This window comes from Gopherus flavomarginatus, chromosome 4 (assembly GCF_025201925.1).
Source record: "Gopherus flavomarginatus isolate rGopFla2 chromosome 4, rGopFla2.mat.asm, whole genome shotgun sequence".
NCBI classification, from domain to species: Eukaryota; Metazoa; Chordata; order Testudines; family Testudinidae; genus Gopherus; species Gopherus flavomarginatus.
The window spans coordinates 59,499,818-59,527,600 of NC_066620.1; the positions used below are offsets into that span (position 1 = coordinate 59,499,818).

At 44.5% G+C, this 27,783-nt stretch overlaps 1 protein-coding gene across 1 annotated transcript in view; it reads left to right on the forward strand.

Moving 5' to 3' along the window:
- The first annotated feature begins 24,292 nt into the window (after window positions 1–24,292).
- ALK (ALK receptor tyrosine kinase) overlaps window positions 24,293–27,783 on the forward strand; it is a 637,574-nt gene continuing 634,083 nt past the window's right edge. The window contains exon 1 of the mRNA XM_050948434.1: window positions 24,293–24,407. Within this exon, the coding sequence (XP_050804391.1) occupies window positions 24,308–24,407 (100 nt within the window). The 5' untranslated portion in view covers window positions 24,293–24,307. The remainder of the gene's footprint in view (window positions 24,408–27,783) is intronic.

Below are 27,783 nucleotides of genomic sequence, written 5' to 3' on the forward strand. Positions count from 1 at the left end.
GGGTTCCCCCCAAACCTCCTAACTCCTGATCGGATAAAGGAGGAGTTGACCCAGACTGTTGGTTCCACCAGAGAGGAAGATCACTAAGGTGTGCAAATTGGCCAATAAGCACAGGACTCACCAAGGAACTTTGTCACAATAGCTATCACCTCTCATGGATGTGGTTTTGTTATGCTAATGGCAGAGTCCTCTATATTGGTGCAGCTGCACTGCTGTAGCACTTCTAGTGTAGACTAGCCCCTAGACCAGTGGTTCTCAAACATTTTTTTTGTGGACCACTTGAAAATTGCTGAGGGTCTCGGCAGAGCACTTAATGATCTTTCCAAGTGTTGTTTGTACCATTAGCTAACCATTGTAAAGCACTTTGGATAAAAGCACTATATAAAAAAACCCTTAATAATTAAGGGTTTTTTCGTTCTATGAATAAAAGTACACAACTCATATTTTAATATCAGTAGTCTTACCTTTCTAATGCAATGGATGTGCCCTCTCTCCCTCACCGTGGCAGCCTCTGAGCTGGGGCTGGGAAGGAGTGGGGGGTCTCTTTCCCACCACAGCAGCCACAGAGCTGGGGAAAGTTGCCTCTTTCTCTGGCTGCCAGAGCCCTGCATGTCCCAAATTCCCCCCACTGCCTCTTCTCACCCCACTGCCCCCTCACACCTACCCCTATTACCCCCAAGGCCACCACCTCACCTTACATGTGCATCTTCTCCAGGGTCCAGGCACCTAATTAGTGGAGCCATGCCTGTGCAGTTCCACTAATTAGGTGGGTGGCACTTCATTCTCTTGTGTGCAGCCACCCAGGCACACACGTTAGAGGAAACTATCCATGGACTACCTGAATGGAGCTCACGGACCACTGGTGGTTTGCGGACCACAGTTTGAGAACCTCTGGCCTACACTGTGAACTCTCTGGGGCAGGGACTATTTTTGTATTATGTTGACTGGGGTCCTGAGGTATGACTGTGGCACAAATAATCATGACCTGTCCAATCTGAGTTGTGAGTGCCTTGGGAGGGGGGGAAACCTGTCTCTCCCTCTATTTTGTACAGCACTGCACACAGTAATGGCACTCAAATAATACCAGTTTCTTCCCTAAACCTAGCTCACAATGACCATTCTTCAAATCTCCCCTTCCAGTCCCTGGTCTGGGTTATTTCACCTGAATTGTCTTACACTTTCCAAGGCTGATTCTCATTGTATTACTTCCTGCCCATATTATTAGTCTTTGTCATGCCATCTGGAGCAGCTCATGACTGACAGTGCCTACCTCAGCGCAGATTGTCATAAACAGAGAAGACACTCCAAACTGGAGATGTGTTCTATAATTAGTTTTCACCAAGTCAGTAACAAATGTGAACTCCTGGATCACTATAACAGTCTTACCAATGGAGTCAGAGACAGTCCCCTTAGACTTTCCTCTATCTTGCCACCCAAACTGGTCTCGGTTATAAATGGTCACTTGCACCAAAAATCACACCATATTCACTTTGCTCCTAGTCCCAAGAGACCAGTCACTTACTTCAGATCACTTGGTACCCTAGATGTTACACCAAAGACAATGCCTGCAGCCAATCCTGTAATAAACTATGTAAAGGTTTAGTAATGAGGAAAAGGGAATAAGGGAGTTATTTGCAGATTAAATCAGGGAAACATATACACACAAATGAGTTACCATCTAAATCCTAAATGTGACAGAGCTGCAGTGATCTGTCAGTTCAAACTGTCTTTCAGAGCAGCCCTGGTGATCTCTGGCTTTAGTTTGGTGCCTGTAGCTCTGTCAGAGTTCAAACAGCCAAAAAGATGGGAAATTTTCTTGTGTCTATTTTATTTCCTTCATTCAGCCTCCACACCCACAGGAGGCTTCCTTGAATGTAGAGTTTTCATGGTGCAACAGAGCCATTAATCAATCCTTTGTATTGTGATGTTCCTTGACGGCCCGTCTGATTATTTTTCAGGGTGGTTTGGGGAAGGGATGATTCCTGTGTATAGGTTCACAAGTTCAGAGCAAACATTTTCAAAGTTATAAAGCAAAATGTACATATTATTTTATAGCATGGAATACAGCCATTACAAAGTGAGATTAATGCATGCAGCAATTTACAAGTATTTCATAGCATCTAAACACTAAATACATTCTTATAAGACTTATATTCTTATAAGACTAATTTTAAGCAAAACTAATGAATAAGTGAACTAGTCTGATCTCCAGCTATGAATCTGTCCATTCTTACCTAATGCTTACAATCTTGGCAAGAGCCGGCACCTGGTTTGCCAGCATCACAGTCTTGGTATTATTTCTCTGTTTTTATTTGGGTATGCAATCTTTCCCAAGTTAGTATCATCTGTGAATTTAACACTGAACATAAGAACGGCCATACTGGGTCAGACCAAAGGTCCATCTAGCCCAGTATCCTGTCATCTGACAGTGGCCAATACCAGGTGCTTCAGAGGGAATGAACAGAACAAGTAATCACCAAGTGATCTATCCTGTGTCACCCATTCCCAGCTTCTGGCAAACAGAGGCTAAGGACACCATCCCTGCCCCGCATGGCTAATAGCCATTGATGGACCTATCCTCTGTGAATTTTTCTAGTTCTTTTTCGAACCCTGTTATAGTCTTGGCCTTCACAACATCTTCTGGCAAAAAGTTCCACAGTTGACTGTGCGTTAGGTGAAGAAATCCTTCCTTTTGTTTGTTTTAAACCTGCTGCCTATTAATTTCATTTGTGACCCCTAGTTCTTGTGTTATGAGAAGGAGTAAATAACACTTCCTTATTTGCTTTCTCCGTACCAGTCATGATTTTCTAGATCTCTATCATCTCCCCCCTAATCTTCTTTTTTCCAAGCCGAAAAGTCCCAATCTGATTAATCCTGGGATGAAAGTAACTTAAAGGTCTTACCGGTACACAGCGTGTCTGGGCTCCTGGGCAAGCTAGAGAAGGGGTGGCTCTGGGTCCCCAGAAGGGGTGGGGCCTCAGCCAGAAAGGGCGGGGCTGGGGCCAGATTCCCCAGCCAGCCCTTCAGTGCTGCCCAGCCTGCACTGCCCAGAGCTCCAGCAGCAATTTAAAGGGCCTGGGGCTCCTTCCCCCTCGGGGATCACAGAGCCTGGTCTCCAGCCCAAGCCTGAACACTGCAATTTTATAGCCCGGCAGCCCAAATCAGCTGACATGGGCCAGCTGTGGGAGTTTTATTGTGGTGTAGACATAACCCAACCCTCTCCTCAACACATTACAGTTTGCTATGGTCCTGTAGTCAAATTTCAGTTCACGTGACAGGACTCAGATCTAGTGATACTTCTTGCTGTGTTGTGACAAATGTTTACTAAAATCAGGGTATATTAAAAATCTACTGCATCCCCCTCCAACCAGTGAAAAATTGTCATTTGAGCCCCAATGAGTAGTCATATTTGTCTGGTACAACTTGATAAAGTCTGTGCTCTTTAGCACTTGTGGGTGTTTTATCCTCTGGACTTGAAGAATATTAGTTCTCAGTGGTCCAGACCCTGGTGTTAACTGGGGTAGTTCCACTGAAGTCATCTGAAGCGTTGGTCCATTGTCTCTTCCATTAGTTTATTAGACCTAAATTTAGATTAACCAAGGTGACTTTCCCCCTCTTGATGAAGATCAGCACCACATTTAATTTTTTCTCCATCCTCCGAGATCTCCTAGGTTCTCCTTAACTTTTCAGAAACAACTGCCAGTGGTACAGTCAATCCATTAGCTAAATTAAGACCCTGTGATGTGTATCATCCAGACCTGCTGATATAGATCTATCACATTTTCTCCAATTATTTCCTTACAGACCTTTTATTAGCAGCTCTACAGTCTGGGTCTCCATCACTTCCCAATTGTCCATACCACTTTTTGTGTTAAAGATCAATTTTAAAAAGAGTGAAAAAGCAACTCAGACATTGTCGAACCATCATTGATCGTTGGCTCTTTCTTCATTTATTAATGGACCTACTTCTTCTTTTTCTCCCCTGATGTAATAAAAAACATTTTTATACCATTTAATTCCTATTAAAAGAAGCACTTTTTGATTCAGCTTGTACTCTGAATACCAGTTCTTGAAACAGTGATGAGGTAGAATAAGTGGATATACCTGTAGACTTTACATCTAATGTACTAACTGGCTTCTTCTGCCTATGATGCTCTCTTAAATCTCATTATGTTAGCTGATCTTCATGAAAATTATTTGGTAGGGGGGGTTGCACATCAAAAACTGTTAGTGGGAGTTTTTGTGCATAGGAAATGCGAGGCCAGGTCACAATCCCCAATGTCACTCTGCCATTGATGGAGGATTACATTGTCTGTTGATCTGTTTTTCCCACAAGCATCTCTTTTACACTGTCCATTATCCAGGGAAAACTCTTCCCAAAATCAATTTGTATAGCCATCTCTATGTGTAAAACACCCAGCACAACTGATTCTTACTGAGATTTGTGGAGTGCTGCTATGGTACAAACAAACAATAATCTGACCTATTCCACAGCAAAAGAAGGAAGGTGATTATTTTGAGGCCACTTTCGTGGTTATTTAGATGGCTGCATGTAAGTAATTAAACATTAAGTAAACTATGTTTAAATTGTTTCTTTTTTTTTTCCCAACAGAAAAGCATGTAATTTTAATAATGCTGTGAAAACACATTATAAAGATGGCAGTGAATGAAACATTAATCGAATATTCAAATTTTATTAACATAGTCTCTTAGTAGTTAACCATAATGCTAAACAAAAAGTAGTCTGAATTTGAAAATTATTGCAGAGCGCTGCTTCAGTCCTTCTCCTCACTTCAAATTATACTTTTAAAACAATACACAAAAATAAAATTACAGAAATTAAGAATAAATTGATTCAGCTGGGCCCTAAAGAAAATTAATTTCACACAATTTTTTTCTTGTGTTTGCCACTAACCAGGCAAATAGAGCACTTGCCTATATAACCAAAACAATATAGTGGCATAACAAATATTCTCATTTTTGAGTTAAGGCAAAAGACTTCTGGGACAAAAATGGAGACAGCAATTTATTGGAAAACTTATCAAGAGTTCTTGTAATTTACCAAATCTTTCCTCAGGTACACACTTCAACAAACATAGGCCTGAATTCTGCCCTTTTTACGCATGGGCAACTCCAGCTGAAGCTAAGGAGAATGTCCTTGTTTTAATAAGTGTATGACTCAATGGTAGTTATATTGGCACCTGTGAAGGTCAAGGTATCATTTTTTCCAAAATATTTAAAAATATGCACCTCAAGTTAGGCTTCTGTGTATCTATGCACCTGCTTAAGTGGATGGAGTTTCAAAAGTGCAGAGTACCCAACAGTTCACACTGGCTATAATGATGTTTGAAAATCAAACTACTTGTCTAGGCCTTCAAACAGGGAGTAAAGAGAATGGATTTTACAGCTGGTTTGAAGATTGCAAAATCAATTTTGGAAAGTTTTGGTTTCCAAAAAAACAAAACAAAAATTTCAATTTTAAATGCAACAGAATGAAAAGGTTTGCATCTTCTAGAAATTTTCCCTTCATAAATTTGAAAAAAAAAACAAAAAAACCCAGAAGTGACCTTTTCCCATGAAAAATGAGGTGTTGGCAGGGAAAGTTTACAGTCAAAAATTTTCAATCAGCTTTCATAGATTTTCAAAAATCTTGCCCTTTACTTCTGTATTTCTCAAAAGGACATAAAGGGTGAAATCCCATCCCCACTGAACTCAAAGGGAGTTTTGTCACTGGATTTCCTCCAAGATTGTTTCTAATTTACAAAAGCCCATTGTGTCTCTGGCCTACAGCCACCAGTGGCTCATGAGTGGAACCCACACACGAGGAACAAAGAAAGCATATAGCCCTTCAGGTTCTGTGCAAAATGTTTTGTAGTAGTTCACAATGTAGCAACTTATATAGTTTGGAGCAGCTTAGGGGAGAGAATAATGGCAACCTGTTGGTTCCCTGATGAGAAGTAAAACTGTATTAGGTTTCATTAAATTAGCTATTAGCCATGTGTGTGAAGTTCTGTTCTTTCTTGGACGGAAACAGAACTGCTAAGATTCTCCACTGGTTTAATGTGACAGGAGCCTGTGTTTTTGAAAGAGGAATATCTCGGGTTTATTTTTGCTGCCAGTGTGAAATTAGAAATGGCCATATTGGTGAGCACCGTAATGATCACTATGAAGTTCTTCATGGAGAAGAATTTGATGCACTATTTTATTTTATTTCCAAAAAGCGAAGCAGTTATTAAAACAGCTTCACATCCCCAGGTACCACAGAGCCAAGGTTGGTGAGAGACTTTCAGTTACATAAATCCAATGGCCATTACTCTCCATGAAGCAGGGCACAATAAACACCAAGGTCTACTGTGCCCTATTGGCCTGCAGTGATGGTAATGAAGCTACACTACTATGCTTCTGTGGCCTGGGAAGAAGAATTCTTTCCACCTTTGGCCTCCATTGAAACTACTTCTTCTCCCTCCCCCACTACTATATCAGCTGAGTAATATGACATCATGACTATCTTGATTTCAAATAGGTAGAACTGTCCTGGTAATTTTCAATAAATCTTTGAAGTAAAAATACTCCCACTGTGTGTAAAATGCTCCCACTGAGTAAAAATACTCCCACTGGGAGGATAGGAAGGCTGGATAACTCAGTGAGAGATCTAGATGACAAGTTCAAATCTATGCCAGGGTGGTATTGACCAAAAGGTTAACAGTAGTTCAGTGGACTTCCGTGAAATAAGTTGCTGTTGTCAGCCAAGTTCCAAAAGATGACAGATGGCTGCTGTACATCACAAAAGCCCACATTGTCCTACTCAACATCTGTGGTGGCAGTCGTAGCAGAGAGGTCAGAGATTGAATGGGCATGGTGTCTGAGCTACCCTTTGAACTCTAAGGATATGAATAAACTGCAATTAAAAATCCACGGCTTGCCTATGCCAGCTGACTTAGATTTGCAGTCCTCAGGCTAAGGGGCTGTTTAATCGCAGAGTAGATGTTTGGGCTTGGGCTGGAGCCTTGGCTCTAGGACACAGAGAAGTGGAAGGGTCCCAGAGCTTAGACTCCAGCTTGAGCCCAAACATCTACCCTGCAATTAAACAGCCCCTTAGCCAAGGACCGCAACCCTGAGGCAGCAGGCAAGAGCCAACTATCAGTGTCTAACTGCAATGTAGGCATACTATAGAATGATGTGGTGCCCCCAGGATAAGGCTATGGCACATCAGTGAGGCAGTGTGGGGGAAGCTTGCACTGCCACATGCTATACTTCTTCTGTAGGTAAATAGAAGACTGCCATTTCCAGTGATGTGAAACTGACACATTTCACACAACCTTGACTTCCTGCTTGTTGTGGAGGTCACTGAATACTTTGGACAATTTCAAGAGTAAACAACATGATCTTGCTTAGCAGATCAGATATAAATGAATTTATCAAAATTCCTCACTGAAAATACTTAGTGGTTGAGTTGAAAATCTGAATTGGGGCCCTGGTCTTGCATAATTAAAGTCAAAGGGAGTTTTGCCATTGACTTCAGCGAGCATAGAATCAAAACCTAGATGATCAACAACTAGATATATTGAGGAATGAAAGCTTTAGAACTTCCCTAGTGAAAATTTTATTGGATGGAAATCTCATTTGCACAATCAGGCAAACAGCCTAAAATAAACTACTCAAAGAGACTTTTTAGAACATTTTCTTCCTGTACTTAACATTACATTTTCTCCAATAAATGACATTTTTGTGGGAGGAGGGTAAGAGGCTTGCTGGTATATAGTGCTCAGCAGGGGTAAGATGATAGTCCAAAATAATTTGCTGGAACAAGTTTGGGGAAGCACAGACATTAATGTGATTCTACCTGCTCTAGAATAAGAGGATACTTACTGAATTTAAGGACCAGCAATAAGGAACCTTGGGCTAAACAAGAGCATACAACCCAATTTTTAACGCTTTTATGTTGCATTTTATATTATAGAATAGTGTTATGTATTGGCATCTTTTGGAATGTAATGAATTTGCAGAAAGAATTGTCTATTATGGCAAAAGCTGGATAACTTAAATGATCCTCTTTCCAACTGATGTCAAAGAGAGATTTTTCTGTAGTTGTGTCTCTGACTTGGACCCACCAGTGGATCATGTGTGGAATGCACATATGAGGAACAAAGAGTGCATGGCTCTTCCTATACTGTGCAAAAATGTTTTGAACACAGCATAGCAACCTCTGTAGTTTGGGGCAGCAGGAAAGAGCACAGTAGTAACTTGCTGCTTCCCTGACAAGAAGTAAAATCATATTAGGTTCCCTTAAAATTGATATTTGTGTGTGTGTGTGAGTGAGTGAGTGAGAGAGAGAGAGAGAGAGGAGAATTAGGTTAATTAATCTAATAAGTTGTATCTTGGGGAGTGACGGGGATGGAAAGCTTGATGTTGATGATGGAACCCAGCTGAGAAGGAACAGGTGAAGCTGGTACAGATCTAGGAAGTTAGCAGTAGAAAGGGGGCTGCAGGGGAAGTAGTTTGCAGTCACTCCTTGGGAGAAGGGAGGTGTGTTTGGGGCTGTAGAATTTAGTCTGTAGTTACTCTGTGGAAAGAGGGAGTTTGCACTGGTAAACCTACAGAGTAGGGAGCCGGAAGATGTAAGAAGGAGTCTAGGGAAAGAGCAACAGGGTCTAGGAGAAAGTAGACCATGGCTGATAGACATAGGGTCTCTGGACTGGAACCTGGAGTAGAGGATGGGGCTGGGTTCCCCTACCAGCCATAGGGGAAGTGGTTCAGACTAGGCAGTGGAGCAGAAGTCTACCTGAGATAGTCATCAGATAGGGCTTTGCCATCTTTGAAGGTGAAGAATATAGTGACCTGCATGGAGGGCCAAGCCATGAAAAATAAGCATCCTCAGCCACAGAGAGATGCTGTGGTATACGTGAACAAGTGGCAGAAGAGAGTGTCAGACCTGGAAAGAGCTTCTCCCCAAAAGTCCAGGAGGAGGTGTGTTAGTAGTGAGTGGACTCTGTAACAACATGTGTATATAGCTCTTTGTTGGATGGAATCAGCACTGCTTGGACTCTCTACTACTTAGAATTAATGGAGATTTTCCTTTAGCTTTAAGTAGCAGGAGCCTGTGCTTTTTGGAGAGAAGCATCTCAGATTTATTTCTGCTACCAATGTGAAATTGCAATTGGTCACGGTGATATGCACCATAATGATAACCATGAAGTCTTACATGGCCAAGGATTTCTTGCAATATTATATTTTACTTCAAAACACCAACTCACTTATTAAAACTACTCGATGGTGTGCTATACCTTTTTCTTCCTTCACTTTTTATGGAAATCTTAATTTGTATCTCTCCCAGCAAGTACTGTGAATTCATAGGTTTCCCCAAATATGTAAAGTAAACACTTTAGCAGTTAAGCAGCACTTAACATTGAACTTTAAAATAGCCTTGTTGCAAGGTGTTGTCAGATGTCACCGGTGTTGTGCTTTGCTCTGTTCAATGATGGTAACAGTCAGCTGTGTGAGTGTGTTCCCTCTGTGTGCTGCTCCAGCTCTGCGCAGATCGCTGACACAGCAGACCCCAAGAAAACCCCCAATGACCACAGACTCTGACCCAGCCAGGTTTACTGTCAAATGAAGCACAGTAATAGTTCCCCATAGACTCTACGGGACATACTACAAATATGTGCCCCCTGACAATGGACTGGCTCAGTCAGTGGCAGGACTCTCCACTGCCTCCTAGGCCAGACAAAGATATCCACGCGGGGGTGCATTCTTATACACAGGTACAAACAAGTTACACATCAGTCCTGACGTATTGAGGTAAAACCCCTCTGCACATTGGGGTGCTGCCTCTTTCCTGGTATATGTTGGTTCGAAAAAACAAGTCTATCCATCATATTATCCTTTTGACCCTGTCTTTTAGGATGGATCAGCCTGTTCCTCATTATCTCTGTGGAATGTGTTTCTACTGCACTGTTCTGGTGCCATCCTGGCCCATGTTTATGCTATTAGTGCTTGATAGTCTTTAGATATGTGTATACATCCAATTAGCACCTCTTCTTGCCAATTTCTGTGAGCAGGGCCTGCCTCTGGCTCATAGCTTAACTTTGCTTTATGCTAGCAAAGTCTTGACCATTACTTCAGCTCAGGTCTCAAACTGTGCCTCAGGGCCTCATCCTACCACATTAGATAGGCTTTCTAAAGTTCTGGTAAGATAAAATGGGTAACTGATTATTAAAGCGACCCTTAAAATTCTATCTGCCAAAGATAAAAAAGAGGAACAAAAAGGATTATTGAGAGCAAAATTCTCAGATATATCAAGTCAGAATTTTTGGCTACTTGCTGCCAGAATATTGGACTTAAAGTGGGAAATTCTGCCCCTTCTACCATAGGTGCGGAAGACCCTAGGAGCAGCAGAATTGGTGTGGTTTTACTGTGCTGGGAGGAGGTGGAACTGGCAGGCTTGAAGTGCATAGAGTCAAGATTGGCGAGAAACTCCCAGTCGTACAAATCCAATCCAACTCCCTGTGAAGCAGGGACATATAAGCAGCAAGGACTCCTGTGGATTTAGGCCTGCACGGTGATAGTAATGAAGACACTCCACAACAATCCTACATTCTGTCTGAATTCTTCCTCCCAGGAGTTATTTTAGGGAAGTTCTATGGCCTGTGTTATGAGGAGATAAACTAGATGATCACAATGGTCCTTTCTTGCCTTAGAACTTATGAGCTCTTTCCTCCTTTCTCCTATGTAGGAATTGCCCCCTCCAAACACATGTGTGCACAGCATGACTGTCTTGATTTCAAATAGGTAAAACTCTCTCATGGTAATTTTTAATGATTCTCAAAGTACAAATACCCCCATTGTGGGGAGGAAGTGAAGGCTGGATGGCTCAGGGAGAGGTTGAGATGACAAGTTAAAATCTATCCCAGGGTAGTATTGACCAGAAGTTTAACAGTCGTTCACTGGACTTGTGTGAAATAAATGGCTGTTGTCAGCCACGTTCCAAAGATAAAAAATGGCTGCTGTAAACCACAATGTCCTACTCAACATCCTCGGTGCAGAAGTCAAAGCTTGAATGGGTATGGTGCTAAAGTTTCCTAAAAGTGGGGGAGCCACCAGCACCTGAACCATGGTCCTGCCCTGCCCCCATGCCACCCCTTCCCCTGAGGCCCTGGTACCATGCCACCTCTTCCCCCTCCCCCCCAAGACCCCGCCCCCTGCTTGCTCCTCTCTGCCTAGCACCCCATCACTTGCCCTTATGGACAGTAAAAAGTAGTGGGGCCATGGCCCCTTTGCCCCTCCCCATTCTGGTGCCCCAGTATGGTGTCTGAGCTAGCCTCTGAACTCTAGATGTGGCTCCAGACTGAGGCAGTATGGGAGGAAGCTTGCACTGCCACACGGTATACTGCTTCTGTGGCTAAGTAGACTGCTGTGTCCGGTGAGGTGAAACTGACACCTTTCATGCAACTTTTACTTCCCAGTTATTATGGAGATCATTGAATAGTTTGAATATGTTTTGGAGAATAACAGTGTGGGCTAGAGAATCTGGGGATAAGTCAACCTCATCACATAACAAGCCCCACCTGAGGGAAATCAGGGAAGTTCCCATCAGCAGGGGCTGCTCTAGACATTTTGCTGCTCCAAGCACGGTGGCATGCCACGGGGGGGGGGGGGGGCTCTACCGGTCACTAGGAGGACGGCAGGTGGCTCCGGTGGACCTCCCGCAGGCATGCCTGCGGAGGGTCTGCTGGTCCCACGGTCAGCTGGTCCCGCAGCTTTGGTGGACCTCCCGCAGGCGGAGCTGCCTGCTTGGCGTGCTGGGGCCTGGAGCCGCCCCTGCCCATCAGAGGGGGAGCCAGGCCTAAGAGTGGTGACAAACCCTGTCTGAAGGGAGAGTAAGAAATCTTTCTAGGCAGGGAGGCCTGGGAGAAACCGTAACTGACCAGGAAAGAGACCCATGGGGTAAGCAAGAGATGAGGTAGGAAGTGCCCCAGGAAAAACTGCAACACAGATAAAGGAGAAAACCTAGCTGTGCAGTACAGGGGCCCCAGGCTGAACCTGGAGTAGAGGGTGAAACTGGGTTCCCCTACCAGGCTCTAGAAAGGGGAAGAGGTACATGCCCATTGTAAGTGTTGTCCTGCCTGGCAAGGGGGCAGTAGTCTGAGCCAAAGACTGGCCTAGGATGAGCCCCAAAGAGTGCAGAAGGACTTTTGTGTCTGTTAAAGATGTTTTTGGACACTTCATTTGGGACAACTGGAGCTGCAGGAGGGGTGGAGTGAAGATGGTGTGGTCTGGCTGAAGGGCTGAGTTATTGACCAAGGAACTGCCACAGTGCTGGAGTGGTGTGACCAGAATCCCAGGGGAGCCAGCTGAGGTCACTCAATTAGGGTGAACTGCAAAGAATGGGGCAGGCAATCCCCAAAACTGGTGGATATTCCAATACTTAGATTTGCCAACCAGCACAAAGCAGCTTTATACTTCATGGGTTACCCAGAAGTCAACAATAGTTCCCTTAAAGTAACCCAGCCTCAGGCCTTCACGAAGTCAGGTATGATGAGGATTTCTGAAAATCTTATTTCATCATATTAAAAAAGAAGGTTCTGCCAATCCCAAAGGAATGGACACATTACCTCCCAGGTTAATGAATATTCCAGACCTTTCCCAGATACACTCTTACAGCCAATTCTTATTAACTAAACTAAAATTTATTAAAGGAGAGGGAGAGAGAGTTGGTTAAAAGAACAGTATACATACAGACATGAGTCAATCTTGAGGTTCAAATTCATAACAGAGATGGTCAGCTTTGTAGAGATGCAAATAGTTCAAAGTAAGGCTGTTGATTAATCGCAGTTAACTCACGAGATTAACTCAAAAAATTAATCACAATTAAAAATCGTGATAATCAGTTTTATTCACACTGTTAAACAATAGAATACCAATTGAAATGTATTAAATATGTTGATGTTTTTCTACATTTTCATATATATTGTATTCTGTGTTGTAATTGAAATCAAAGCATGTATTATTTATTATAAATAGTACTGCAATGCAGTCTCTTTATTGTGAAACTGCCATTACAAATGTAGTTTGGTTTTTTTGGTTACATAACTGCACTCAAGAAAAAAAACAGTGTAAAATTTCAGAGCCTACACATCCACTCAGTCCTACTTCTTGTTCAGCCAATTGCTAAGACAAACACATTTGCTTACATTTACAGGCGATAATGCTGCCCTCTTTTTATTTACAATGTCACCAGAAAGTGAGAAAAGGCATTTGCATGGCACTTTCGTAGCCAGATTGCAAGGTATTTACATGCCAGATATGCTAAACATCTGTATACCCCTTCATGCTTTGGTCACCATTCCAGAAGACATGCTTCCACACTCATTAAAAAAAATAATGTATTAATTAAATTTGTGACTGAACTCCTTGGTGGAGAATTGTATGTCCTCTGCTCTGTTTTACCCACATTCTGCCATATATTCTTGTTATAGCAGTCTTGGATGATGACCCAGCACATGTTGTTCATTTTAAAAACACTTTCACTGCAGATTTGACAAAACGAAAAGAAGATTTCTAAAGATAGCTACAGCACTCCACCTAAAGTTTAAGAATCTGAAGTGTCTTCCAAAATCTGAGAGGGATGAAGTGTGGAGTATGCTTTCAAAAGTCTTATGAGACCAACACTCCAATGTGGAAACTACAGAACCTGAAACACCAAAAAAAGAAAATCAACCTTCTGCTGGTGGCATCTGACTCAAATAATGAAAATGAATGTGCATCGGTTTGCACTGCTTTGGATCGTTATCAAGCAGAACCTGTCATCAGCATTTACGCATGTCCCCTGGAATGGTGGTTGAAGCATAAAGGGACATAGGAATCTCTAACACATCTGGCACATAAATATCTTGTGACACCAGCTACAGCAGTGCTATGCGAACACCTGTTCTCACTTTCAGGTGACATTGTAAACAAGAAGAGGGCAGCATTATCTCCTGCAAATGTAAACAAACTTGTTTGTCTGAGCAGTTGGCTGAACAAGATGTAGGACTGACGGACTTGCAGACTCTAAAATTTTACATTGTTTTATTTTTGAATGCAGTTTTTTGTACATAATTCTAATTTGTAAGTTCAACTTTCATGATAAGGAGATTGCACTACAGTACTTGTATGAGGTGTATTGAAAAATACAATTCTTTTGTTTTTTTTACATTGCAAATACTTGTAATAAAAATAAATATAAAGTGAGCACTTGTACACTTTGTATTCTGTGTTGTAATTGAAATTGATATATTTGAAAATGTAGAAAACATCCACAAATATTCAAATAAGCGGTATTCAATTATTGTTTAACAGTGCGATTAGTCATGATTAATTTTTTTTAATCACTTGACAGCCCTAGTTCCAAGGTTATAGTCCAATATTTGTGTTCAGAGCCGTCCATTCAGAAATGGGATCTCGGTCCTTGTGGCTTACGCTTCCCTGCATGAAACCTCATGCAGATCTGAGATGACAGGATCAGGACTCAAGTCATTTTTTATACAGTTCCAGGCCTTCTTTGACAGCTCAGAGTCCCTCGGCAAACAGACACTTATTTCCTAAGCATCACCAGTAATTATCCACACAGATCAACATAAGGCAATTGCCTGTTTTTCCACCATTCGCAGATGATTTGCTCTACAATTCAAAGAGAGATGAATGCAGCGATATCCTATGTTTACAGTTCATTTAAACGCTAAGATGTTTTTGATCTCTGAATTAACAGAATACAGCATAGACAGGGACTGTTTGATTACACTGTTGACTTCTACTAATATATATGTAAATACACAAAAACTCAAACATTATCTCTCCGTATGTTTTTAAGGGTTCAATTTGAATCATTTATCCTGCAGGATGCTTCACTCTTTCTGGTCATGCGTCACAAGTGGCCATTGGCAAGGGGTGATAGCCCAGCAAGAGAGCTCCGACACACCACCTGACCATAAGGTGGTGAGTAGTGGTAAGTGGTCTCTATGTAACAGAGAAGACAACAGACTTTGGAAGACATAGTCTTGCTTAATTGGAAGTTAGAATAATTGAATTAATCCATTTTTTTAAAAATACTTAATGGCTGAGTTGAAAATCTGCATTAGGGTCCTGATCCTAAACTATTATAACCAATGGGAGCTTTACCATTGAGTTTGATGAGCATAGGATCAAGTCCTGTGCTTGATAATCACCAGCTGCAAACACTGAGGTGTCATAGTTCAGGGCAATTGTACCTGTATTCCCATTCCATGGTCCAGTGAGGGCACCCACTTCTGGGCTCCTAGCTCCTCAGCTGTCATCTTTCTCGGGCAGAGAAGTGAATCTCTCTCCCTCCTGACTGGGATTTTTCCAGGCTGTGCAATTCTGAACACATAAGCTTTACAGAGAAAACGTTAAAACAATAAAAGAAGCTACATGCATGCTAATAAGTTTAGCAGCGATCACCCTCAACTGCAACAAGGGATCTGGTAGGAGTCAGTCCTTCAGACCCTACGCAGGATTTTTTTCTGTGGTTATAAGTTCATTACATCTTTCTCAGAACAAGAACCCTCATGAACCTTTGAGTCCCTCTTTTATAACGTTTGGGCCTTTGATTTTGTCCCCACGTAACAGACAATCAGCAGAGGTCGCCTCCTTGGGGTGATGCTTCAAAAGGCTGAGCTCTTGCATAACTGTATGGGGTACATTTGCATATTCATCCCCTCAGATATTTCCTGGGAACCCATTGAAGTATAAAAGTTCATTCTTGTCTGGCCCATTGTTTCAAATAGTCCTTTAGAGCTTATACCGCTTCCTATGGTTTACATGTGCCATGTCATCCCCTTAGAGATGCTACACGCAATCCCCCAAGAATGCATACATATTTGCATTTTTTATATGATCCACTCTTAAGATTAACTTAATTCAATAAGGTTTGTGCAGGACATGGCAGGAAATTGCCATATATGTCACATGAGGAATGAAAGCTATAAAAGTTCCCTAGTAGAATCTTTATTTGATGGAAATCTGATTCATTCAAGTAGGCAAACAGCCTGCAATAAACTAGTCAAAGAGACTTTTAGAACATTTTCTTCCAGTACACTGTATTTCATTTTCTCCAATTGCTATTTTTGTAAGAAACTTGCTAGTGTATAGCGCTCAACATGATTAAGATGACAGGCCAAATAATTTGGTGGAATGAGGTAAATTTGAGGATCGATTTCTCAAGTCTCGCTAATACAAACATTAATGTGATTCTAGCGGCTACTGTATAAGAGGATATTGAATGGGGAAAAAAAAAAACCAACCAGACCATGATTAATTCATTCCATCTTATGTATATATTTCAAATAAAGATCCTTGGCTTAAATAAAAGCATAAAGATCAAATTTTAACCTTTGTATATGGCATTTTATATTATATAATAGCTTTATGTGGTTGCATCTTTCTGAATGTACTAAATTACACATTTAAAAATAAATCTGTTTATGGCAAAAGCCTGATACCTAAGGACATGGGATCTTCTTTCTAACTGATATTAGTGGGAGCTCTGCTAATTACTCTAATAGATGCATCATCAGGCCCTAAAATACTATAGGCCAAATTCAGAAGTGATGGGTAAGCAATCGTAAGTCACATGTTGGGTAAGTGAGTCTAATGAAACCTAAAACAGTGAAAGTTACAAGCTGTGGGTATTGTAGGGCCCACTGTTGTCAATGGAAAGACTGCCATTGTCTTTAGTGGGCTTTAGTTAAGAGAGTTTAAAGGCCTAAAACTGGAATATGGACCAGTATGCTTTTTGTATTAAAAATATTATATATCTGAGTGTTACTATGCTGATTGACCTTTGTTCTCCAGCTCATGTGTAGAAAAGATCCTTATTATATTTTTATTATACTGTGGCTGTAAATTACAGCCTCTATTTGCACTACAATTATAGCATGGTTACTCTGTGATTATATTTCACAAGACCTGCAACTAACACTATTTATTTTTATTGCCAAAAGAGCTAACTATGTGACAGAATAATTGTTCTGTAACTACTATGTAATACCTGGATTATAAAAATACATGCATTGAGTATGCAGCACAGGGCAATAAGTAATTCATGCAGACAACTTCCAGTAAAATGAGTAATACTTGGTTATCAAGAAACATAATTACACTACTTACAGTCTAACACTTAGAGCTGGCCAAAAAAAAGGAAAAAATAGCTTCATAAATCTTTGAAATTATTTTCATTCCAAACTGATTTCCCCTCCCCCCCGTCATAAACAGATAGTTAAGGGTTAATGTCTCTTTCACCTATAAAGGGTTAACAAACAGTGAACCTGACACCTGACCAGAGGACCAATCAGGAAACAAGATACTTTCAAATCTGGGTGGAGGGAAGCCTTTGTTTGTGTTTTTTGGGTTTTGCTTTGTTCTCTCTGGTCCTGGAAGGGACTAGACGTGCAACCAGGTTTCTTGCCAATCTCCGTGCTACAGTCTCTTATATATTCAGAATAGTGAGTATTTAGTAGAAAAGGCGGTTATAGTCTTTTGATTGTTTTCTGTATTTGCAAATGTGTAGTTTGCTGGAAGTATTTTAAATTGTATTTTTGCTGGGGGGGAGGCTTCTTTCTAGTGTCTACAAGCTGTAAGACCCTGTAACTTTTACCATCTAAATTGCAGAGACAACTTTTACTTTTTTTCCTTTCTTTTTATTAAAAGTTTTGCTTTTTAAGACCTGTTTGATTTTTTCCCCTTGTTGAGGCTCAAGGGAATTGAGTCTGTACTTAACAGGGAAGGAGAAGGGAGGGGAGAAGGGTGGAATCCCTTTGTTTTAGATTCACAGAGCTTGAATCTGTCTATCTCTCCAGGAGCCCAGGGAGGGAACACCTGGAGGGGAAGAGAAGGCGGGGGAACAAACCTAATTTCTCTGTGTTGTGATTCAAGGAGTTTGAATCACAGTAATCTTCCACGGTAACCCGGGGAGGGGAAATCTGGGAGAGGCAACGGTGAGGGAAGGGGTTTACTTTCCTTGTGTTAAGATCCAGAGGGTCTGGGTCTTGGAGGTCCCCGGGCAAGGTTTTGGGGGGGCCCAGAGTTTATCAGGCACTCCAGCTCCTGGTTGGTGGCAGCTATCAGATCTAAGCTGGTAATTAAGCTTAGGGGAATTCATGCTGGTACCCCAACTTTTGGACTCTAAGGTTCAGATTGGGGATATACCATGACACCCCCGCCATACACACTTTTTGTTTTGTTAAAACTCTTTTGGGTATTTCAAAATGTTTATTTTAAAAATTGGTCTCCCTTCCCCACTTTTCCTCATTTTTTTCAGTGTTTTCTTCTGAATGCAATAGAATGAGTGATGTCCCAAGTTTGTTTGGAAAACTTCTTCAACTTTTGAGGAGTTAAGAGTAGGAAAAAGGAGGATGAAAGGTGGGGGAAGGAGGACATTTTTCTCTTTTCTTTCAAACAACCCTGGACATCATTCATTCTGTTGCATTTAATAACATAGGCGGGGGGCGGGGGGGGGTTAGGAAAGGAATGGGACAAATATAAGAGGAAGTGTGGGGGAATAACTGAAAAGAAGAGAAGCCAAACAATGTCAAATTAAACACATTTAATAAAGGCTTTTGTGAACGATTTTACTTTTTTTGGGGGGGGAGCCTTTTTTGTTAATGCTTTAAACAAAACAAAAATTCAACCAGATTCAGTAGCTGCATATGTAAACAGGGGTTGACATATTATTTCTCTTTAATATTTGCTATACAATACCTTCAAAAGCATTAGGTTTACCAGGTAACTAAAGTCCTGATCCAAAACCCATGGAAATCAGTGGGAATCTTTCCACTGACTTTTGGGGGCTTTGGGTCAGACCTAAAGGGTCCAATTCTGGTTCCTATTCTGGCCCTTAGACACTGTTTTGCTGAGGTAAAAGGAGCATGGAATTGCTGCAAGGAGCTGAGAAGAAATCCCAGGGTGCAGAAGTAACATAAGGCTTTTTGATGGGATATTTTACCTTCTTGAGGGTAGTGGTGCCTACTGGTAAGGCCATCCTGTCAAGTGGTATAGCCCTTTAATATTTTGAAAGGTCTGATATCTTCTAGTTCCATATATATATATATATATATATATATATATATATATATATATATATGAAGTAGTCATGAAGAATAAATCTGGCTCAGGAGGAAATGCCATCACTGTGTCTTTACGGGCCGACTGCCAGGTGCCTAGCAGAGAGGATGGGACAAGGCTTCCTTCTCTTCCAGCCAATTAGGGATGAGGTGAGAGAAGTGGACTGGAATGAGGGCAGCTTCCTACCTTATAGCACTGTAGATGCTAGCAGGCTGGCTTCTCTGAGGACTTGGGGAAAGGCTCTACAGCTGGTTGACTTACAACTTATCACCAAGGAGGACAGCTGGGAACTCCCGGTTTAAGGAGAGAGGTAGTAAATGCCTGAATTACCCAGCTCCAGGAGGAGGGCTGTGTTCCTGTTTCAGGAAAGACCAAGACTGAAAGGTAACCCAGAAGGAACCAACAGCAGGGCTCAGAGGGAAGACTTCGGAGAAGCCCAAAAGTCAAAAGAGAGGATTTTGTTTATCTGGGACTCTTGTTTAGACTTGTTACCCTACAAAGGGCTTGAACTCAGAGTGATCCAGCTGGAGGGCTGAGCCACATGATCACTGATAGAGACAGAAAACCCAGAGAGAAGGAAACTGAGGCAGAGAGTGCCTGCAACACCACATTCAGCTTGCAGGGGCTGCTACAGAGCAGTCATGCCCTGTGACAAGCTGATGAGCAGCCCTATTATACTATCCCTCCTCACAGGCCCTGGCATACAGGCAAGATGAGGCATGTCTATAGTACTCATTACTCCCCGGATTTGTGGTTGTAGCACAACTCATAGGCAGTTGTGGGAAGGCTGTCAGGGGGCTGTTCTTAAAAGACCCTCAGTATATGTCAGAACATAAGAACGGCCCTATTGGGTCAGACTAATGGTCCATCTAGCCCAGGATCCTGTCTTTGGACAATGGCCAGTACTAGTTGCTTCAGATGGATTGAACAGAACAGGGCAATTTTGAGTGATTCATCCCCTGTCATCCAGTCTGAGCTTCTGGCAATTGGAGGCTTAGGGATTCACAGGGCATGGGGTTGCATGCCTGACCATGTTAGCTATTAGCCATAGATGAACCTATCCTCCACGACCTTATCTAAGAGTATGGCTTCACTTGCACTTCAAAGCGCTGCTGCGGCAGCGCTTTGAAGTTTCGAGTGTGGTCGCAGCACTGCACGTACTCCACATCCTCTACGGGTGTCGCTTGCAGTGCTGGGAGCTGCGCTCCCAGCGCTGGGGCACTGTTTACACTGAGGCTTTACAGCGCTGTATCTTGCAGCGCTCAGGGGGGTGTTTTTTTCGCACCCCTGAGAGCGAAAGCTGCAGTGCTGTAAAGCGCCAGTGTAGCCATGGCCTAAGGGTATGGCTACACTTGCAGCTGTACAGCGCTGGGAGTTACAGCTGTCTTCGTACAGCTGTGTAGGGAAAGAGCTGCAGTGTGGTCACACTGACAGCTACCAGCGCTGCAGTGTGGCCACATCTGCAGCATTTGCAGCGCTGTTGGAAGTGGCTGAACAGGCATTCTGGGATACCTCTGAATACCTCTGGAGGCCAATTACGGCGCTTTTGGTGGCCACACTGGCGGAGCAGCGCTGCATCACCAGCGCTGCAATCATTATACCCCAGGCAGAGCAGGAGTACAGCCAGCGCTGCAGCCAGGGAGATGCAGTGCTGTATGTGCCTTGCTAGTGTGGACGGTGAGTAAGTTGCAGCGCTGTAAACCCACCACCAGCACTGCAACTGTCCAGTGTAGCCAAGCCCTAATTCTCCTTTGAACCTACTTAGACTTTTGGCCTTCACAACATCCCTTGGCAACAAGTTCCACAGGCTGACTCTGCCTTATGAGAAGAAGTTCTTGTGTTTGTTTTTAAACTTGCTGCCTATAAATGTCAGTGGGTGACCCCTAATTTTTCTTATGTGAAGGGGTAAATAACACTTCCCTATTCACCATTCATGATCTTGTAGACCAGTGGTTCTCAAACTATTGTACTGGTGACCCCTTTCACACACAAGCCTCTGAGTGCAACCTCCCCCACCCCTTATAAACTAAAAACACTTGTTTATATATTTAACACCATTATAAATGCTGGAGGCAAAGCGTGATTTGAGGTGGAGGCTGACAGCTTGTGACCCTCCCCCCATGTAATAACCTCATGGCCCCCTAAGGGGTTCCAACCCCCAGTTTGAAAACCCCTGTTGTAGACCATCACCTCTATCATTGTACTGCCCTTCCCCCCCCCCCAACCCAGCAGACCACAATCAGGGTGGCACAAACTTAAACATGACTTAAAAAAACCTTTGCTGCTTTCCCCTCTGGATTGTGCCTCACAAGATTCAGGACAGAATCTACCTCTCTGTGTTACCTTAACGAGCTTGATGCTGTGTGTTTGACATATGTTTGCAGAAGGAATAGAGTGAATTCTCTGGATCTCTTCTATAAAGAAGTATTTAAAACCATAGCCAACTAATATTGTTTGAGTAATTTATTTTAACTCTTACTTTCAGTGTAGGGGTCAACCTACAAAACAAAACCAATATCCTCTTGTCAACTTTTACATCTTTCCAGGATCTCAAAGTGAATTACAAATAATCCCTCTTCTTTCTTATTTTGCAAATCCAAATAACTATCAGTGTATAATTCACCCATTGCAGAGGCTATTACTCCTCACATAATGCATGGAGAGTCTTACATGAAGCCCCATCTACTGTGGAGGCTTGAATTCCACATTTACAGATGTTTTAAATACTGAAAAGTAAGAGCTAGCACTCTGTTGACAGGTGTTGCAATGGAGACACGGAGGTTAGGCTTCTTTGAAAACACTTGCCTTGAAGGGTTAAGTGCCCTGAAAATCTCCCTTTGAGACTCGCCTAAGGTCACACAGGAAATTAGTCGGTAGCACAGCTTTAAAAAAAACAACAAAAAACAGAACTCAGATCTCCTCCCATCCCTCGTCCCCTACTCGCTCCACTGGGCCACACGGCACTGCCGTCTTCAGTAGAGGAATCTTTTCGCTCCCACCCCGGACCATTTCTTGTCATTAAAAGTCATTTCCGCAGATGAATTGCAACTGTGCGGATCACAGAGGTGGTGAACTCAAAGCCTCTTCTCGCAGATCTCATCGTTTTGAGTCGTGAACTTGCTTTGCTGGTGCTTGATCTGCTTAATCTTTTGACGCATAATCAGGGAAAGGGCATTATTGCCAATTCCCCTTCGAAGGCTTTCGTTTGCCTGCAGCAGCCCGCCTGTCTGTTTCCCCACCAGTCACACGGAGCAGGGGGAGGGGAAGGGGTTGTAGTGCTTTTCTCAATGAAGACACCCCCCCCCCACCCACAGACGCCAGCCTGAGCCTCCTCCCTCTCTCAGGTCATTTGAATAATAATGTCCCCTGGACAGACCATTGGCTGGTGGGAGCACGACTCAGGCGTGATGTCAGCGGTGGCAGGGTAATACCTGGCTTGTGGCGTGTAGTTAGAGCCTGTAAAAAATCCTTGCACCGGCCGCGAGCGGGCCAGGCAGCTGGGAGCCAGCGACTGCCACGAGTGGTGGCAGCCGCAGCAGCAGCAGCAGCAGCGGCGGCTGCCACTATAGACGGCGGGCGGCTGCAGCTCTCCGGAGGGGCGTGAAGCTGCTGAGCCCTTCACTCAGCCTCTCACTGCCTCCCGCCACGAACACTCGCAGCTGCTCCACAAATGGGATGGTTCCAGCTGCCGAGAGGAGTGAAACGTAGGGAGCTGGCCGGGGGACCCGCTGTCTGAGCTCGTCCGCCCCACCAGCCGCTACAGCTACTCCCGAAAACCAGCAGCAGCTGGCCAAGGGACCCAAGCGGAGGCACTGGAGAGCCGGGCGTAGAGACTGAGGGGGACCCCCCAAACTGAGGTCCCTTCTCACCCCAGCAGCTGAGCCGGCCACTCCAGAAACCCACCAGGATCCGTCCAAGGACAGGGCCAGCTCAGAGCTGCTGGCACAGGGTGTCTCCGGCCAGTGACAGGGGAGGGGAATAGGGAGCAGGAGCTGGGCAGCTCCTGAAGTTCAGCTTGGGGTTTCCTCCTGCAAAGGGTCGGGCAAGAAGAAACGTAGCAGCGAGCAGCCGAGGCGCGCGAGAGAGACTCTAGCCGGGGATGGGATCAGCTCAAGCCCCAGGCGCAGCCCTGCCTTCCACGGGAGCAGCCGAGCAGGGGCTGCCCTCTGGGGAAGGTGTGCGCTACTGAGGGGGGAGCGGGCCAGCCCACACGCCTGTCGCCCAGCCACACTTGTGAATGGCCCTGTCGTGGAGGAGTGTGAGCAGAGACACCCGTCCCCTCGTGTCTGCACATCGGGCTCAGACACAAGCATCTGGCTAGGGCGGGCTCCAGTGAGAGAGGACAGCGGCTCGCCTGGATCTGGCTGGTGATCGACTAGGAGGGATTGCCACGAATCCAGTGGGTCCCGAGGGTGCCTGGGCGGGGAGGCGATCCAGGGATTCCCCTGGCTCCCTGCATTCCTGCTGGTGACGGAGTAGAGGGATCCAGTGGCTCCCCTGAGCTCTTGCAAGTGAGGTAGTCGGGGAATCACCCGGGAAGCCCCGTGAATCCAGCTGGTGACTGAGTCGGGGGGAATCCCCTGGACCCCAGTGACTCCTTCCCCCAACGCATGCTAATATGAAAGCTGCCAGCCTTTCCCCCTTCTTTGTGGCCACCGTGCTCCTCTCCTTCCCCCCAACCCTGAGCTTGGAAGAGAGGACCCCTCTCGCCGGCTCCTGGCCTGGGCAGCAACTGCAGCGAGAACCCCCCAGCTTCTCCCGGCTCCAGAGGAAGAGCCTGGCGGTAGATTTCATCGTCCCTTCCCTGTTCCGGACTTACCTGCGGGACCTGCTGCTGGGCGGAGGAGAAGCAGTGGGCTGGCTGCGGGCGCGCTGCAGCCTGGTGCTGGAGTGCTCGCCCCTGCTTCGGGCGGCGAACTCCTGGCTTCCCGGGGTCGGATCCCCGCAGCAGACAGCCCAGCCTCGAGCCCTGTCCAAGGTGCTGAAAGGGGGCTCGGTGCGAAAGCTCCGCCGAGCCAAGCAGCTGGTGCTGGAGGTGGGAGAGAGAAGCCTGCGGGAGGGCTGCGCCTGGGACCCGACCCAGGCAGCGGGCGAAGAAGCAGAGCCAGCTGCGGGAGAGCTGGAGTTTAACCTCACCGAGCTGTTCAGCTGGTGGATCCGCTCCGGAGAAGGAAGGCTGAGGATCCGACTAATGCCCGAGAGAAAGGCGGCATTCCTGGGCAGGGAGCGCAGCTTATCTGCGGCGATCAGAGCCTCCCAGCCCCGCCTGCTGTTCCAGATCTCCAGGAGAGGTGAGCAGTTGCCTTGCATGCCTTGGTGTTATAACTTGCACCCGTATAAGCTCAGCGTTCCCATCTAGCCCTGAGAACTTCCCCATGGGGCTGATCGGGCCAGTTACTTTGCCCATTTACCGTCTCCCTTACACTGAGGCTGGGGAAAGTTTGGGGAACATGCCAGGATCCAAGCCCTTGTTTGTTCTCTCCCCACCGCCTGTGTTTACACCTCCTTAGTGGGGGGCTTCCTTGCGCCTCCAAAGCACCATCCCTCTGGACACGGCTAAACGAGCCCTGCAAAGAGGACTTGTCACTCTGGTTCGTCACAGACACGTCTGAAGAGCATGTGTGTTGGGACCACAGTAGATTGCATCAAATGGCCTGGGTCAAAAATAAATACCTAGGGGATCCTTCCTGGAAGTCTCCCACCACATGCTCTGTTGACCCCACAACACCCCAGGCTCCCTACGAGAGGTTTCTCTTCTCATTCTGCAAACTGGCCAGTCTGACTTGTGCCTCCAGCTGCAGAGCGCAAAGCAGTCATCCTTGGATGGAAAGGAGGTGTGTGTGAATAAGGGACATTTAGAAGTGGTTTTCCTTCCTCTTCCCCCTCATATTCCACCCTCCCGCCTCCGTTCTGTGGCCGGCCGCTCCCAGTGGCAGTAAGCACTGCAGATTTCTTTACAGGGAGGTCCTGTAATGCTGTCTTATCTGCTCTGTCTAGAAACATTCGTGCTGGTTCAATAATATAGCCTTGGTTAAACACCTTCGCTCGAGATTTCCCTGCTCTCCTATCTCCCTCAACTCCAGTAGGACTAGTGACGAGGAGAATGCCGCCTTCTATTAAGTAAAGGGGGAAAGGAACTAGAGACTGGCTGTGGGGCTAATCTTGGTTTTCACGAATGGGCTATATCCCTCTGTCTCTGAGAAGTAGTAGGGCGCAAATGCTAGATTCCTGCCACCCACTTGATTGTTTGTAAAGCAAAATCAATCCGAGTTGGGGCTTTTTCATCGTGTTTTGTTTTTGCTACGCTTTAGTAGAACAGAATGTTCCAAAGGAATGATCGCAGTGGGGAAGATGATGTTTTGTTAAACGGGTTGAGTTTGTTTGTTCTATTCAGACACTGGGACTCGAAATCCAGCTACTCACCCATCGTGTAGTCCTGCTCGCCTTGAAGTCAATGGCAATACTGCCGCTGACCTAAGCAGTGCAGGATCCGGATCTATCAAGTGGAGAAATAGGGTATTAATTTGGTAATAATGGCGGCAAAGCTCACTGTAGTGCAACGAGTGATGTCCAGGTTCTCCTCTATCACCAACCACAAGGTAGCAAAAACATCGATACAGCTGATAATATCAACACAATGAGGCATTAATACGATGAAGGGACACGGCATGATAGCAAATGCTCAGAACAAATATAAGGCATGAGAACCAACTGGTTCTTCTTCAGTTGGATATAAAGTGGGGCTTAATGACCTTCACCCTTTTGAATCCAAGGAGTCTAACGTGAAGTGGCATTGCAAAGGTTAAAGTAGTAGAGAGGACAAGACTGATACTTCTCTACTGAAGCAGTGTAGCTTAAATTCTTGCTTCCACCTCCCAGTTCTCTGAAGTCAAGCTATGTAAGGACAACTTGACTTCCTCAGATAAAAGGTCTTTGTTCTGTGCCAATAAAGGAGATTTCTTCTCATTATCCACAATTATTTAAGCTCTAATACTAGCTTTCTTTCATTGTCTCCTACAGAAAGAACATAAGCCCTAATGGACAGCCTAGCCAAATACTTTGACCCAGGGAGAGTAGTTGGGTAGCTTATTTAATGGATCGCAGAATATACTTAAGTAAAGTCTGAAGAGACAAGTCACTACTGGGTCTTGAAGCACAATGCTGAAGCAGCCAGCTTTGAGCTCATAACTGAAAAAATGGGCCAGCAGTTTAAATCTGTTGAAACTAACTTCAGGGGACCCACTTCAGATTTCCACTGGTATAAAACTGAAATCAGACTGGGCTTTCAAAGCTGGCTCTGTACAGACCTGCCAAAAAAAGTGGGCTTTTTCTTACAGCAAGATAACTATAACAGATCATTGATCTGGCTGTAAAATCCTAATGGAGACCAAACACACGTAGCGTTTACTATGATGTAGCTAGGTAGGATTCTCTTCCCCTCCCACTATGGCCGACCTCACATAGGTACATCATAGTGAAACTCTCTTCTGTCTCCACTGAGACCCAACCGTGTCACAACTAGCCCATGTTAGTTATGTTGCTGGTTCTCTTAACTTTTTCCTTCAATGAAGCCATTGCTAAAGGAATTGTCTTTACTGTTTAAGAATAAAAGCCATGGTTGAGCCTGAGTTAACATGCTCCACATTCATGCAACAAAATGCATCTCTCTGTGCTACTTAGTGAGGTAGCCATCACTGCCTGAGCTAGAGGGTAAACCCTGAGATCTGTTAAGGTACATTTACCCCAAGGTAACTGCAGTGAAGACATGTTGCCAAAGGTAGTCTCAACAATTCAGGCTTGTTGGTCATTCAATCCATTCTCATAAACTCCCTGACCAGAAATAAACTGTCAATCTCCCTCTGTTCAGCTTCCTCCTCCCCTCTGCCCAACTTCCTTGCAGTTTCTTATAGGGCTCAGTGTTGCTGTGGCCAGGATCCCAGCTGAAATGGGGCACACAGTTTCTAAAACCAATTTAGTTCCACTGGTTTGACCAGTGATGGGAACTGTAGTGCCTGGGCATGTCCTCAGTAGGAATAGAGTTATATTTAACCTATGTTAAGTGAACTCACATTAGCTAACTGGTGTTATACTCCTAGTGGAAAAAGGCAGCTGTAGGTTTAGCCCATGTTAGATGGTAAACCCTAAAAAGTTTTCCAATACCAGAGGCCGTAGGTTAAAGGAAGGTGTGTTTTTTTGTTTTTACTGGAGATCATCAATATGCATTTGGGATCTCAGTGTAAAAGTCTAGCAGAGACCAGGCTTTACCATGATGTGTCTCAGCAAGGTCTCTGCCAGATGATGGGATAGTCTTGAGGATGATTAACAACTACAGAGTCTTGGCTCCACTTGGATTTTATACCAAGATAACTCATGTGCTTTCCTTACCTCCTTGTAATATGGAGATGCCCAGGATTGTAGTTCATAGAGGGTATATCTATGCTGCAATTAAACACCCAGTTGACTCAAGCTTGGGCTAAAGACAAGAGCTCCGGGGTAGATCTCCACAGCTGCCTGGGTGGCTTTTGCTATGGCCCAGCTGTGGCTCTTTGGCCCCTGGAGCCTCAACCCCAGGCCAGGCCGGTAAGAGCCGCATGGCCAGCTGTGGGAAGCCATGTACCCTCCATCTGCCCTGGGTGAGGGACTCAGGGGTCATGGCCACAGGCTGGG